At 40.4% G+C, this 15,586-nt stretch overlaps 1 protein-coding gene across 1 annotated transcript; it reads right to left on the bottom strand.

The window, feature by feature from the left end:
• Window positions 1-1,049: 1,049 nt before the first annotated feature.
• Window positions 1,050-12,593, bottom strand: GHITM (growth hormone inducible transmembrane protein). Its single transcript, XM_086616287.1, has 9 exons — window positions 12,535-12,593; window positions 10,896-11,055; window positions 9,169-9,268; window positions 7,813-7,924; window positions 6,373-6,514; window positions 5,180-5,288; window positions 3,922-4,110; window positions 3,143-3,314; window positions 1,050-2,287 (listed from the first exon to the last, which is right to left on the bottom strand). Exons 2-9 carry the CDS (start codon window positions 11,022-11,024, stop codon window positions 2,200-2,202), a joined length of 1,041 nt encoding a protein of 346 aa, XP_086472413.1. The 5' UTR covers window positions 11,025-11,055; window positions 12,535-12,593; the 3' UTR covers window positions 1,050-2,199.
• Window positions 12,594-15,586: the final 2,993 nt, after the last annotated feature.

Below are 15,586 nucleotides of genomic sequence, written 5' to 3'. Positions count from 1 at the left end.
CTCCCCAAATTAGAGCTGTCTTAACTAAAATCTTAATTCTTCACTTAGAACTTCAAAACATAAAGGAACAACTCTTAAACTTGTTTTTCCCTTTTTAGAGACTAAGAGTATTTTCCTACTGGTATCACCTCATCCACAGGAGTTGAACCACATCTTCTCAGAAGTCTCAGCACAAACAAGCGTTCCTGCTTCCATAGGTGCTATTTCACTTATTTTTTCTTGAAAGGTTATTAGACCTTCCTGTTGGTCTCACTTTCCATGCAAACACCTCCCTTAGTAAGGTGTAGAACAAAACACCCTACTGTTTCAAACAATCCAGGATCCCTCTCTTGGTTCACAGATGATAAACTCTAAAACTTTGTCCTCACAATCTAGGCAATAGGAGTTTTGACCGAGTTTTCTTTAATTACAGCTACAAATACTAGAATTTTGTTGTAAGATAGCTCCCTGTAGATTTCAGAATTTGAGGACAAGCACACTGCTGTGTTCAGCTACAGCAACAGTATGTAGAAATTGATTTAAGAATATGAAATTGCTTAAAAAGATAAAACCCTCTAAACAGGCTACTTACACTTGACATGATCCAGACATTTCTTCCATGTATGTATTAGATTTTCCTTTAGCTGTAATAGTACCAAGATTGTGCTGTATAATCTTTGGGCACAAAGGACTTGCAACAAGGTTCTCTGCAATCCACTGTTTCTTCCCTACGATTGAAGAGACTAAAAAGACTACAGTATATGACAGACATAAAAGCAGCACTGGCTGTAGTCAGCAGCCAAAAGTTACAATAACAGAACCATTTGAAGCAAGTGTAGATCAGCATCTTCCATCCGGGAAACATACCCCAAAAAATGCTAGCTAGCCAGTGCAACTAGAAATTATCTTTGTGGTTTGTTTTTTTTTTTTTTTTTTTTTTTTTTTACAGAGGAATATTCACTCTCTTACAAAGGAAACTGTAGCCAAAAAAATATTTATAGCTCGCTTCAGCAAGTTATTAGTGCAGGGGTACTAAAATGTTTCTATTAACATAGAGAAAGTGAGAGTAGTCAACTCGCAAGGCTAGAATTTTATTGTTCCATAATTCAATACATAAACATAGCATATTTACCAGAAATTGAAAGTCTGAGTTGTTGACATTGGCTCAAAACTTTCTTGTGCCCAAGAACTCATCTTTTATTCCAACGTATAGCAAAAGAGCTTGGTAAGAATACATTTCTTAATGTTAAATCAATTTCACTAATAGGGAACATTTCTTTTAGACCAAGCTAAACATACCAATTTAGAGAAGTGTTAGAAAGACTAAAGCATACAGCAGCATGCTAAATTTATGATACTTGGGTTTACAGCAGGACATCAATTCCCTCCGTCTGTGCCAATCGTACAAGCTTGTAAGAGATGTGCAACAGGAGCTCTTCTGAAGGACAGGGCTTCATCTGCAATACTGCAGTTTAGTCACTGGAAGACAGGCATCTCTATTGCACAGTTTGATAAGCCTACCATCAAGAGAACCTAGCTATTATATCCAGTCAACATGAAAGCAAGGAGTTCTCGCATGCACTCCAGAGACTGAAGTTCATAGGGGACAAATGCCAGAGTTTCCTCTTCTTGTCTCCTTTACACTTTTTGGTCACCTTACCTGTCAAATCCAATGCGTTTCTGACAATTGCTTAAACTTGTCTGAAATTTCTGCCCAGTCAGAAGTCATTACTGCATTTAGTGCTGTATTCAATTTGTTCGGTTCTTCTTAATGTGTCACTAAAATACCATTTATGCAATCTTACTGAAAACTGATGCATCTCAACAGCATTTCATGAAGTAGCTTGTGTCTCTATCTGCATATGGGATACAAGTTCAGAAATTACTTCCTTTATTGTGCAGCAACAGTAAAAAAAAAGAAGAAAGTAAGAGTTGAACTGCTGTCAAACCCATCAAAAAGCAGATAGGCTATTTTACTCATATATTAAAAATAATTTACTTTCCCAAAATAATGTACAATTAGAAGCAGTTCACACTATTTAAACACAGAACTGGAAAGTGTTTGAAGAAAAACTATTAAGTCTGAATCACATTGCACTGAAACAATATGCTGAAATGCTCTAAACTTCTGACTCGCAGCAAAACTGCTTGTAACTATCAATTTTTATTTAGTATGTGCACTAGGTAGGCTGTCAGACAGCTGCAAACACGAGTCTCGTTTTACTTTCTCCTGCCACTTCCACCGCCCGCAAGCATGGTGGCCACCCGAATGAAGATGTTCAGTGTATCTGTGTAGATACCCATGCACCTAGGAAACAGGAAATCAAAGTTAGTATTGTTGAACACAAATGGTATTATTTGGTGTTTCACATGATCATACTTCATTTTTAAAAGCCTTCCTGAAGCATCTGTAAGAAAACCTGACTATAATCATCCTCAGTGCTTGGTATGTCAAAAAAATCCCTGTATTTTTGTTCTGCCATCTCTGCCAGCAGGAACTCTCTACAGGAACCTTAAAAGACAGTATGCTGTTCTCATACAGTAGCCCTCTGCTTTTATGCTGTACTTTTATCTGCTTATCTCCCAAGAATTTTGAAGAAGGTCAGTATTATTCTATTTTAAGTATAAGAAACCAGAATCAAGAAGGCAAACAATTCACCTAAGATCAGACAGACAACATTTACAAGCAAGTTACTTGTTAGCCAGACTTGGTCTTTACTGAGAGTCAATTAATCCTTCTTTCCCTGTCTACACGCTGTTGAAGCTTTTTTGTTTAGTGACAAAGACTAGTGAACGTTAAGTGACTACGAGAGTTGATTTTTTTTTTTTCCAGCCGATATTAACAGATATTTTCAGAAAGCAGCTATAAGTTCTCCCAGCAATGCTTCAGGAAACAAAAATACTTTTTAGAAAGTACTGCTGGAAGCATGTGACACCACACACTCAATCTGTTTCTCTCATTTCAGGCAGACAGTTTCAGTTTTAACTCCACTAGCTATTTTTGCATTGTATTTTTAAATCCTATGATTCTTCACGTTTAGCAGTAATACACTTTTGAACAGCAAACAAAAGGTCTGGCTTTTTTTAAGGAATACTTCAATTCAGCTTGAAGCAAATTCTTACACAGACATTGAGATCAGCTGTGCTAATACAGAATACTTACGCATTGATTGGATCATATTTTGTTGCTCCATAATATGGAATAGTTTCTGCACGCTTGATAACATGCTGCGTATCATAAAGCAGGAACATGCCAAAGAGTACCAATCCACCGTAAACAGCTACCGAATACAAGCCAGCTCCAAAAGCAGAAGTAGGAGGCAAGAACATGGACCCTGGAGAGGAACGTACAATAGAGTTAAAGAAAGCTATTACTGTATGTATCTGCTACTCTGAGTTGGGTCAAACTTCAGTTACTGTAGCACAGGTTTTTCAATGAGTATTCAATTCTCAATTCGCTGTGCATTTTTGATACCAAGAGCTTTAACGCGCAAGCTCAAGATGTCATATATACAACATACAACCTGATCCACTAATTTTGAACACCCTAGGGAATGTGTACTTTTCTTCATATTAAACTACTTCTGTCCCTAGGACTGCAACAATGCCTAGAAACACATCAGGGAGAAGAACAAGTGGATCAAGAACTAAGATCACGTTTGCTGTCTTCCCTAGTCACTGGCAGTAACTACAAGCCACCACTACCAGCCATTTGCCAGAATAACGCTTGCCAGAACCGTAACTTCATGTTGCCTTCCCCGCGCCGCGCCCCCCCCCCCCAAGAATAAAATTAACAGAGTATTTTCTGCTGTGCTAGAGTTACAAGGGTTATTTAAGGCAAATTTTAACCGGACAGACCAGTCTGCAATTAAACATGAGCTGCAGCTTAGCAGCTTAAGTTTATAACCTACTTTATCTGACAATATTAAACCAGTATTTTACCAATTGATGAGGCAAGAACAAAGCCCAAGCCTATTCCAAGCGGTCCTCCCATGTTCAGAAACTTCTCACTCGGAGCACACATGGCCACAGTTGATAGCCCTCCAACGATTCCAGCGGTATACCAGGCAGCTCTGATCAGCAAAGGACCACCCAAGAAGGCTAGAGGAGCCACCACTGCACCCATGACACCTAGCCAAAGGAAAACAAAACAACAGCTGTAAGGTCCTTTTTTTTTTTTCCTCCAGTCAGATAACATGACTCAAACTGATCTACTTACACGACAAAATACCAACGCACTTGATTACGCACCTCTGTAGAAGAGAGCACAATAAATTGGCAACCTAATCTTAAATTCCATGACCTACTTTCATCTAGCTCTGGAGTGTACTCCAGGGAGCTGGTCTTTGGAAGAAAGACTAATAAAAGTCACCATATTGATCTGTTCAAAACAGAGCTGGTAAGAGATACTTAGCACAGACTAATCAACTACGTAACAGCCATAGGAGCACTCAACACTGAAAAGCAGGACAGATGTCTGCTACAATAATTAGTTACGCAAGTTAAGTCAGCCCTTTTGCTAGTATTGTATGAAACCTGTTATCTAGGCCATTAATATCACATTAGGTTGTTTAACTTAACAACGATCACTAAAATAAACAGTTTCTTCTTGGTAGAAATGTTAGCTCTTGAGAGGCAAATTCCATTTCAGTGCTTAACACTCATATGTCTTTCCTGAACCATAAATTACTTCTGGCAAAACAGTTTTGAAAAACAAAATTATTATTATTTAAAGTAGGTATCATTAGTGAGAAACTGATCTGTGCTCACAGCTTACATACTTGATGGGAACGTGTATTTAAGAAGCTACAGTTTAACAGTAAAATCTCATTTTTCTAGACAAGTTTTCAAATACTTCCTTATCCTACACAGCTGAAGAATGGTAAGTGTAGGCAATAGTGCTTATAGAAGCTATAGTACCAGAAAGCAGTCACAAAAATCAAAGCAGCTGTGAAATCAATTAATTCTATCCAATGTGGCATGTGTGTATCTGAAAGTTAATTTGAGCATGACTTTTTGAAAATTATGAAAAATATTAGTTATGTTAAGGACACTTAAGAAATCTTCCTGAAGTTCAGGAGTTCTTGGAAAAATCTTAACTCTCCCACAGTAGCATACAAAAATTAATCTTCAAGTCATGTTAAAGAACGAATCTGGTCACACTGAAGCATAGACATTTCTACAACGAACACTAACATACCTGAATGCATCATCCAAGCCAAATGTTTAGCTGCTGGACTATTTTCATAGGATATGGACCTGACCAGCATTCCAGCACCAATCATGGCAGCAAAAGTTGCACCTATTGCCTGTAAAAACAGCATTACAGAGCTCAAGTTAGCATTAGGACACACGGTCTCTGTTCTAACCTCCTAGTCTAAAAGTTAATAGTGTAATTCTGAAAAGAACAAACTATTTGTGTAACTGAAGCTTTTGTCAATTTCACTCCTGTAAGGCTACAGTCAAATCTTTGACAGATCATAGCTTGTAGTAATTCCCATTTTACTTTTACTCAGTCTTCTAGGAATCCAAGTTTAGTGGTAAGATGGCAACAACCTCTTAGTTGTGTAAGGTAAGAGAAAGAAAACATATGGTTCTGCTCCTTACTCTAATCTTCATTAAGGTACACGAAACGTTAGCCTTACTTTTCTCTTATACATTTCTCCACCCAAAGCCCGTACTCAGTTCACATGCTTTTGCTACCAGTGATTTTTAAGCCTCATTGCCTCCTCTTACTGATGATTCTGAGCAGAATCACCTAGCAGCTAGCACACTGATCAGAAATGTACAACTTGGGTTTATCACCAAGGATGCATTATTAAATTAATCTCTGTAAAATTATGTAGGCGTTGGCATTTAACTATTATCCTTCCACTCCACTTAACTCAATGAACATGTACTAATCAGACAGATTTTGTTAGCAGTTTGCCTGGCTGATTTGTTTTGTTTCAGTATTGTTTCAGCCTTGGCAAACAGAAAACAGCTTTCAAAGAGCTATACAGAAGAGTGCAGGGAGGAGAAAGAATGCATAGGGACCTCAGTTTCCATTTTTAGAATGTGACAGAAATAGTGTTGTTGGTCTCAGACGGTTATTTATAACAGGTTCTTATTTGCATATACCTGGTAAGGATAGCATAGCATTTTTTGCTCATGTAGTTTGTCTGACAAACTATCAAAGAATTATAGAAGGTGCATGTCAGCATGCAATTAGAATCACCAAATCTTAAATCACAAAACATCATTAGGATGCTTAAGTAGTCTTAATGGATAAGGACACTAGTGTAAGTAAGGTTTTGCCTTACTTTTTACCAAGCAGTTTACATTTCACGTTTTTTATATCAACCATCACGTTTAGGGTCTTTTCTCAGTAAATGTTTTATAGCGTAAGCTTACCAGCCAGGAGCCTCTCGTCATAAGGCTCATGAGTGCGGGAGACCTGCTAACTGCTACGGCAGACAGAGCTGTCAAGCCAATGCTTCCCGCAAAGTACATGTAAGTAGAGTGAATTCTGTCTTTCACATACTGTGGCCAAATGCTGAAAAATAAGAAGTCGTACACAACTGTGCAATTACCAGTATCACAATGAAGACCAACTGAAAACATAATCAAGCTGTTAAATACGTTCACAGCTATGGTTTTAAGGGAGGTTTCATAATAATGGTGTGATCTAGCGACTTCTGCCACGAGTTTACCTTACAACAGAGGGCTGAACTTTTAAATGTTGCTGCTCTAATATAACATAACTCTCTAGGAACACTGCAAATTACAAACAGTGCTAATTATAGTTCAATTCTAAGGAGGAAGCATACATGGAAAACAGAATAACAAATGCTTTTTAACTATGTTATATGTACACCATTGTTTATTTTTCCAAACTGGTTTAAGGAAAAACGTCTACAGAATGTGTACTGGGCACTAAGTAGCCTACTGAGCAGCTCACAAATTGCTGAGTCACAGTGCACATGATTATCTGACACCACAAGGCACAAACGTCATTTTGAGAGCTTGGACAATAGCAACAGACCTAGACATGATGACAGTTTCTGCAGTATGATTTGATCATACTATGGACAGGAAGCTCTCCCTGCTAACATGAAACGTAAACATAGTGCACGCATTTTCTCCCATTTTACTTTTTTAACCCATTACTTTAAGGCTTGTGGAGAAAAAATTACACGTAGCTGTATCAATGAAAAGCTTCTCATAGACACGATACAAAGAGCTAGCATTCAGAATGAATGCAGATGGCCATTTTCAAATATAAACACGAAGTAAACCAAAACGTCACCAGCACTCATTTCTCCCAGGCCCAATGCTTATCACTAACCACCTTTTAAGTCTAAGTAACCATATATTTTTGCCATCACAGTCAGATTTTTGTTGGCCAAAAAGCAATAACTGAAGTTTTAAGCAAAACATATTTATTAGAGCAGAATTTATACCAAGGCAAGTAGTGTGTTCAAAGACTCTTTCCAACATGCTGTATTAAAGTTTAACGAACAGTCCTACAGGAACACCAGGCAAAGTTGTCTTAATATGTTTTACAGCAGACTGCCATTCATAAATTATCTGTGGCACACCTCATAAGACATATTTATATAATTTTCACAAATAACTTTCAGATTTAGCCAAGTAAAGGAACTCATTTAAGTAAGTAATCCATTTAAGCTTCAGTAATTTAAATTTTGCTTTCTATTCGGAGCTTAAAAAAAACTTAAGCTATGTGTACACTGCGTGATACCAGCTAAAGAACAGACCTATATAAAGAGCCTCATCTTTATATACATTCACTTAACATAGTCTTTACTTAAAACAGTAAGACATCTTACTCACACAGCTCTTTCAATAGCTCCAATCTCACTCGACATGCCCATTCCATAGTAACAGAGAGCCCCCAGGCCAACAGCAGCCCCTCCAGCAACAATAAACTTCCCCAGGCGATCAGCTGTAGAAAGAAAAAAATATATCCACACCCTTGTGAACATTTTTTCTTGGATGGCCAATAACATCCTTGCATCAGTTTTGTTTTATCTGCAATAGCTGATTCATGTTAGGCCTCTTTCTTAAAGTTCCACTTAACTTCAAGTCACTGCATTACCAGTTCTTAATAAGCTACATGTGAAAAACTCTAGATTCAGCCTAGCAACACAATGTAGCTTCATAAAACAGAGCAAGAAATAAGAGATCAGCCAGGTTTACTGACCTTCATCACAATGACAGGAATTCCAACCCAAAACCAGTTAACAGGTTCTCCAACAGAAGTGCTCACCTGCCAGCTGATTTAGTATACCATTTCACTATCCAACTGCTATAAAACAGGAGAAAAACTAGACATTATGTTCTTTCCTGCCATTCATCTGCCCTTGATGCTTGCTCCTTCAAGGGCTCTTGGTAGCAATTAAATCCAAATCAGTTTAAAAAGAGATTTCCAAAGCTCATGAGCCACAACACATGACTTACTATTGGTTTCTACTATCTGATTTCTAGACATACTGCCTGTGTGCCACATATCGGATTACTGCTACAAATATAAATATCAATCATAAAATTTTGTTATAACTGAAGGGCAGCTAGGACCAAATACCTTCAGTCGTGTAACTCTCTAACACACTAAAAAAAAGTGTAGTCTTATAGCTAAGACACTATCTAGTTAGTCTACATACGTTCTATTTGCCAATTCAGTGCTATTACAGGACATTTAAAAGTCTATTCTACTGAACACTATCTAAAAAAATCCCTTTGTAATCTACTTAAATTATGACCCACACTAGATGTGCTAGCAAGCACAGTAAGCCAATGCCTTACATAACCATAGAACCAAAACTTTTTATTTGCAAACTGTACCAATCTGCAACAGCACAGTAGACATAGCAAAGAAAGCGTTGACATATTTTTTAATACCTGCAACCAAATCTCCATTAAGAGAGAACCGTTTTTGACATAATAGTTCTCATCAGCAGCTCAAAGTAGAGACAAGAAATTTCTCTATACTGTGACATGTTTGCAGCTTTAAACTTCAAAAGCTAAGACAAGCAGAGAAACCAGTCGTTTGAGGGAGATCACTAGGCAAACTTACATAGGAAACAATATTCGCAAGTCTCTTTAATGGTTAGAAGGAAACCAATTCGTTCGAGGAAGTTTTAAGTTAAGCTTCAAAAATTCTCAATACTTAAAGCAGAGCTACTCTACCTTTAAGTGCTGTTTCTGCAGATGGCTCAAATGCTGCTTCTTTAATCTCCTGACCAATTTTTCCACGCCTTACACCCGTTCTTACTCTGGTGGCATAACACTGTTAGATTGAGAAAGAACATAACAGAAAGGCAATGAAATAAAACAGAAGACATTTCTTATTAAATTACTTTCTACACTTAAAATTATTAGGTAGCTTCTCATTTATCTGTGCTTACCTCCCAAAGACATGAAGCAACGGTGCTCAGGAAAACAACTGAACGTTAACGTTTAGGAAGCTTTGTGAACAACATTCACACATTTTAGAAGTACAGAACCAATGCAGTGAATTTCAAAAGCTGAAGTTTTCAGTTTGCATTTCTTCTACTCTAGTCCCACTATACTAAACAAGGCTGTAAGGCTTTTTCTTTTTTTTTTTTCATATAAAAACATACTCTTTACTTTTTGATTTTGTAAAAAAATATTTTGCTTTCTATGCAAAAAACACTCTTTACGTAAACACAAAAAACATTTTTGCACAATACTTGCATTTTACAGACACTAAGTTTAGAAAAGCAGCTCGAATTCTTTGCTTTCAACTCTAGCCTTCGTTTAGGGGCCAACCTTGAATGAAGGCCTACAAGCTTAAGATTTTTAAGGCTGCCAAGCACCAAACAAATATGGCATGCTGCTCAAAGTCTTAGTAAGCTGCAAAAGCAACACAGAATAAACCTGCATTTCAAAAACAACTTTTGTAGTTTCCTTACCATTTTTTTCCAGGAATGTCTAAATTACTATACAGGCACTTGAGGAACCAAGGGCTTACTCAAAGCTGCGTAACTAAAACTTGAAATCTACAAGCATTACTATCATGAACCATTAAAGCAATAAAATTTACAAAGTTTATCATAGCACTTCAGTTTTGTTGTTTTGTACCTTAGGAAAACTGGCCCAACACTGTAATTATGTAGCACTCACCACATAAATAAAACCACCACAACAGCAACAACCAAAAATACCCACACACAAGAAAACATGCACACACAAAAAATCTCCCCAATGCACCTACAAATTTAGCACACTTAAAAACAGTTTTCTATGCTTAAGAGGAAATCACAAAGGAGGTGAAGAATTTGCCACTGGCACTTTCACCAAGATGATAACAAAAGAGCAATGCTGCCCAACAGTTGTGAGTTACTTGGGCAGAAAGCAAAAATGAAACATCTTCTCTCAACAAAGAATAAACAGACAGTGTTTTAAGATAATGACAGTCCAGCTTTTAAAATTGCTCATAAGACCCGTGACAGTCCTACCATAGTTTAGAAATTGTTCTAACCTAGGCTACAGCTCTAAACACATATTAGGACTAAAGACTTTGAAAGTTTTTACTTTCATATTAAATATTTAAGACACTCAGAAACAGAGAGGTAGGAGGAGGTCAGACAAGAATTTCTATTTCTCCCACCTTACATAGTAAGGCTTGTCAATCACTACCTCCTTTAAGTTCTTTTTTTCAGTAATTTCAATGGGGAAATAGTGACTGGAACAGAATATATTACTTCAATTGCTCTTAAAAACCCTATTTTTTGATTAACACTCTTCCTTCAGTAAATTAGAGCAGGTACTTCAAACAAACAGAAGGCCTGTGATCATTCAAAACAGGTGCTCCATGAAGTGATTCTTTTGGCAAAAGGCTCAACTCTATAAAACATCAACAGTCAGAACTATTGGAAAAAGAATTACCTTACCTGGTTGGGCTGGTACAGCCTGTATGCTTTTATATTGGAGCTCCTCAAAGCTGGGGAAGTCTGAGTAATGGTGGGGCGGATAGTCTGGCATGATAACGCTCTCAGGCATACTAGCCTTGCAGCCAGCATGGTTGCTTAGGTAATTTAATACACTGTGTTCCTGCAAGTGCATAAGAAAATATGCTTTATTATTCTGTTACATGGCTTTCAGACAACAAAATACACTTACTACTTATTCTCAAACATGCTACTACCTGTAACAGAAATAGCATTATAGCTAGACTACTGTAATAAGAGCTAGAACCTTCTTAAACATGCAATTTAACTCTTCTATTTATCTTTGTCTCCCATTCCCACCTAAGAGTTATCTCTCACAATTTACCCAAAACGAGGAGGACTTACCACTTTTCATACACTTGAACTACACAAAGACCCTTTAGGCACTCATGTTTGAGTTACTTTGGCAACTAACTTTCCTTTTGAGACGTAACACTGCATGAGCATTCTGTCCTCCAGAGAGATGTTGAAAAAGATGCTCCAAGCTTACATAAATTTTAGCTAAGTAAAACCCCAAATGAATAAATAGCATAATATATATGGTGCAAAAGCTTTTAGTGGGGTTTTAAGCTATCCTTTGGAGAATTAATTAGCTTTATGGATATGGCATTCAGTCAAGGTCACAGCCCAGAACACAAGTTCAGATCATCTTGTGCAGTTTTGACCAGAGAACAATGATGCTACTTGTAGGCAAATCAACAGCATAAACAGACACCAGCCTGTATATTTTATAGGTAGTATCAAAACTGCTAGCTTACTCCCACAAATAGTGCATGTTACGCATAAAAAAACCCAAGTCCTTGTAGTTACACATACTTTTAATTATGACCATACACAACCTCTGATATCACAAGATACCCCAACTACCAATATAATTTTCAAACAAGTTTGTAGCTCGCACATACGGTGTCTAATATAATTTAAGAGCATTCTAAATAAAGGTAGCTTTAAGCATGCATAAGAATAGAGCACCCACTGCGTTGGACAACTAGCATTCATCGCAAAGAAGTGAAAGTGAGAAAATAATCCTACTGCTAGAAAAAGTCTCTTTGCTTTGAAGCTCAGTTATGAAACCCTGCTTTTATAAGCGGAAGTACTTCCACGGGCACGTCCTGTTTCTGCCATTAAACCCCACTGTTCCACGGGGATGATATACTTTGTAAGGACTTACAGTGACAACTCAATGATTCTGATTTTTATTTTTTTTAAATTAATATTTGAAACAAGACAACTTCAAGCGTAAGATTAAGAACAAGCACGAAAGCCAGCAGAGCGTTAAAAAGAAAACAAACCACCCTCAGCGTTCCGGCACATTAACTAGCAAACACAGCAGGAGGGAAGCACTGCGAAGCCTCTGCTGCACCGAAGCACGAGGAAACCCACACTAGCCTGGGCAAGGCGGCGGCCAGCACCCGCCTCAGGCCTGGGCCAGGCCGCGGGCCCTCACTCGCTCTCAGCCCGGGCCTGAGCCTGAACCCTGTTCCTGAACCCTGTTCCCGGACCCGGACCCTGCTCCTGCTCCTGCCCCCCGCCGCGCCCAGCCAAGACCCCGCAGCCCCGTCCCGCATTCCGCCCCCCGCACCTGCGTAGCCGCTCCTCGCCCGCTCCACCCCGGAACGACACTGGAACGAGCAGAAGTGACGTCAAACTGCTCCGCACGCTCCCGGTGACTGGCTCGCTCGTCCCACGTGACTCCAGAGCACGCAAGCGCCATTGGCTGGAGGGGGCCGGCTGCAGTGACGCGCCGCAGTCTGCGGGGCGGGCGCAGAAACCATGTTTAATGAGGGCACGGAAGCTTCTGGAAGCCGCCGCCAGCCGCACTCTGCCTCACGCAACTCCGCATGTCGCAGCCCGTAAATCTGGCGCTGCCCGCAGTGCAGCCGCCGCTCCCAGCGGGAGGCGGAGCAAAGCCACCACCCTCCCCTCCCCTCCCCTCGGGGCGAACGGCGCTGGCCAGCAGCCATTTCATTGCCGCCGCCGTGCTGTTCTGACCGGGGCCGCCCCTGACGGTCCGGGAGGGCCGCACCACCCCGGTCCCCGCCGCCGCTGCTGCTGCGTGCCAGCAGGTGGCACGAGCTGTGCGCAATACCGAGCGAGGCCTCAGCGCTGACTTCACCCCCGGGCGCGGCACGATCCGTCTGCGCGCTCCCCCCTCCGTTTTGTCAGCCGCCCCGCTCGCCGAGGCAGTCTGAATCGGCAGGGAGGGCGGCCAGGCGGGCTGCGGTGGCCGCAACGACAGCGGTGGATCGCGGCGGTCCGCCGGCACCGGCCGGAGGTTTGCCAGACGGCCGCCTGCGTGCCTGTGCCCTGCTCGTCGCCTTTTTGTCGTCTTTGCCGCTTGCTACACGTGAATTTAAGTCTTGCCCTTCTCGGAGCGTCAAAAAGTTCAAGACCTTTCCATTTCCTTCCCTTTATGGCAGAGCAGTGTAGCCGAACTGGGAAGTAAATCTCCCTCTTTGTTAAACTTCTCCTTGGAGTTCTACCTCTCTGCCATGCGGGTATATTACCTGCTTTAAGGCACGTGCATGCATGCCAGATAAGCACACAATACAGTATTGTGTACATAAATTACAAAAATTGATGCTTCCAGCCATAATCCTAGCCTTGCAAGGGCACTCCAGCCCTTCCAGGGGCTAAACGTGCCCCTTTTGGCTAAACGAATTCTCTATCGGTAGCTTCTTTGAAGCCTCACTCCAACTGGAACTCTGAGTGTTTTTCCAATCTTAACCCTATCCTAACCTGAGCCCTAGGAAAGACACAACAGCACTTCCCTGGCCTATCAGTTCCTCGGGGATATTCTTTTTGCAGCCTTTTGTTTCCCTTTACAGCTCAACTCCCAGCTGGAGCTCCGGCTTTGGCTTTCCACCAGCACTAACCCTAAGCCTAGGCTGAGCCAAAGGCTAATGACATGGCTCAGTCCAGAGCCTTAATATTACTGGGAGAAGAATTCTTTTGGCAGCCCTATTTCCTCTTTTCCAGCACCATCCCAGCTGCATATCAGGCTTTCTTGTTCTCTCAATGCTGGTGCTAATCCTAACCCTAGTTGAAGCTCTGAGCCAGGCACTATTGAGAAGCACAGTGCTCTTCAGAGGAGAACTCTTGGCAGCCCTATGTTTGGTTTGGCAGCCCCTTTCGAGCCCTGCTCTAGCTACAGCTCTGAGGTTTCTTGCAGACTTAATGCTACATATGAGCATGGTTCTTCACAGCCAAGTAAAACAGACTGTGAGAACCTTGAGCATGATCAAAGACAAATATAACAAAAAAAAGAGATGTTGAATATAGAATTAAGTACAGAAATAGAGTGAGAGTTAACAGATACACTTTTGAGGATTGTGAGATTAGCCTTTCCATATCTTGCAGCCTCCTTGTTTGAACTATAAGAAAGGAAGTAGAGTGAACTGCTAGTTTGCAAAATGAAAGTCAGATAAGAGATCAGATGTGCGAGAGGTCTAATAGTGCACCAGCGCATAGGATCTCAAAGAACAACTTGAATAAGAACAACAAAGCGGAAGAACCCTCAACAGAAGGGTAGAAATTCCATCAGAGCGGGCCAAATCTAATGAGATTCAAGGTCTGATTCTTACTTACTCTGCTTGTTTGTTTTTCTTTGGAGAAAATGAAAATCCAGAGCTTTGAAGTCTATTGCCCCAAGGTCTCCTACAACGGAAGAAAAAAATGCCAGAGTCAAGCAGCAAATATGTTGTTTATTTAGAGACTTCTAGTGTTTATTTCAGAGCTTTTAACACTCTATAATTGATAGGTACTAAAGGATTTGTTATAATAATATTTAAATTTGTAATTCATTTATTAATAGCCCTAATTTATGCAAAGAATCAAACTTATCTGTTTTGCTACAGCATGTAATCATATAAAAAATCTCCTGGGACTTTGAAATAAGATCTTCAATCTAGCTCTGTCCTAAATTGCTTGCTAAATAGATAGTTTTGCCAGAAGCAACCCAGATCCACACAGGGTCCACCCTGGAGCAAATTCAGCTGTTGAGGCTTTTTCACAGAAACTTGCCTCCTAGCAAGTTTCTTTTCTCCTAGATGGTCAACACATGTAAACGCTCTAGCTAGTGAAATCAGTGCGTGAGCGGGAAAACAGTGGCCTCTTATGTAAACAAGTCCCAAATGATCTAAAAGTTTTTGAGTTAAAACCGGCAGGTTGGATCCTATCTGTTGGCACCACTGTAACATGACTGTGTCTCTCAGACAGGAAGGCAATAGCTTCAGTCGCTGTGCCACCTGGTATTACTGCAGAGCTTCAAAGCAGCTGGCTGTGCTTTTGCAGTAGTTCAAGCTCATGCTGACAAAAGCATGGATAACAGCGTGACGGTGAGGCTCATTGGTGAAATGGCAGCCCAATGCACACATAAAAATTTGCTTAACTGATGCACTGCTCCTTCATGGGATTGTGTTCAAATGCACTGAGTGTCCAACACCTGCATCTGGGGCCAGTGCTGTTTAGTGTCTTCGTTAATGGCCTGGATGATGGGACGGAGTGTGCCCTCAGGTTTGCAGGTGATAAAAAACTGGGAGGAGTGGTGTTACACCAGATGGTTGTTCTGCCATGCAGAGGGATGTCGATTGGCTGGAGAATTGGGCAAACAGGAATGTCGTGCAATTCAACAA

The sequence above is a fragment of the Tauraco erythrolophus genome, chromosome 9 (assembly GCF_009769465.1).
Source record: "Tauraco erythrolophus isolate bTauEry1 chromosome 9, bTauEry1.pri, whole genome shotgun sequence".
In the NCBI taxonomy this organism is placed as follows: domain Eukaryota; kingdom Metazoa; phylum Chordata; class Aves; order Musophagiformes; family Musophagidae; genus Tauraco; species Tauraco erythrolophus.
This window is presented reverse-complemented; position numbering and strand designations above follow the sequence as displayed.

Bases quoted from the DNA above. Each gene is read 5' to 3' on its own strand.
- GHITM (XM_086616287.1), bottom strand. From the start codon at position 11,024: ATGCTGGCTGCAAGGCTAGTATGCCTGAGAGCGTTATCATGCCAGACT. The intron at 9,269-10,895 runs GTAAGGTAATTC...TCAATCTAACAG, and splicing joins GGCTGTACCAGCCCAACCAG to TGTTATGCCACCAGAGTAAG. The intron at 4,111-5,179 runs GTATGTTAGTGT...TCCTTTGGCTAG, and splicing joins GGCTTGGATGATGCATTCAG to GTGTCATGGGTGCAGTGGTG.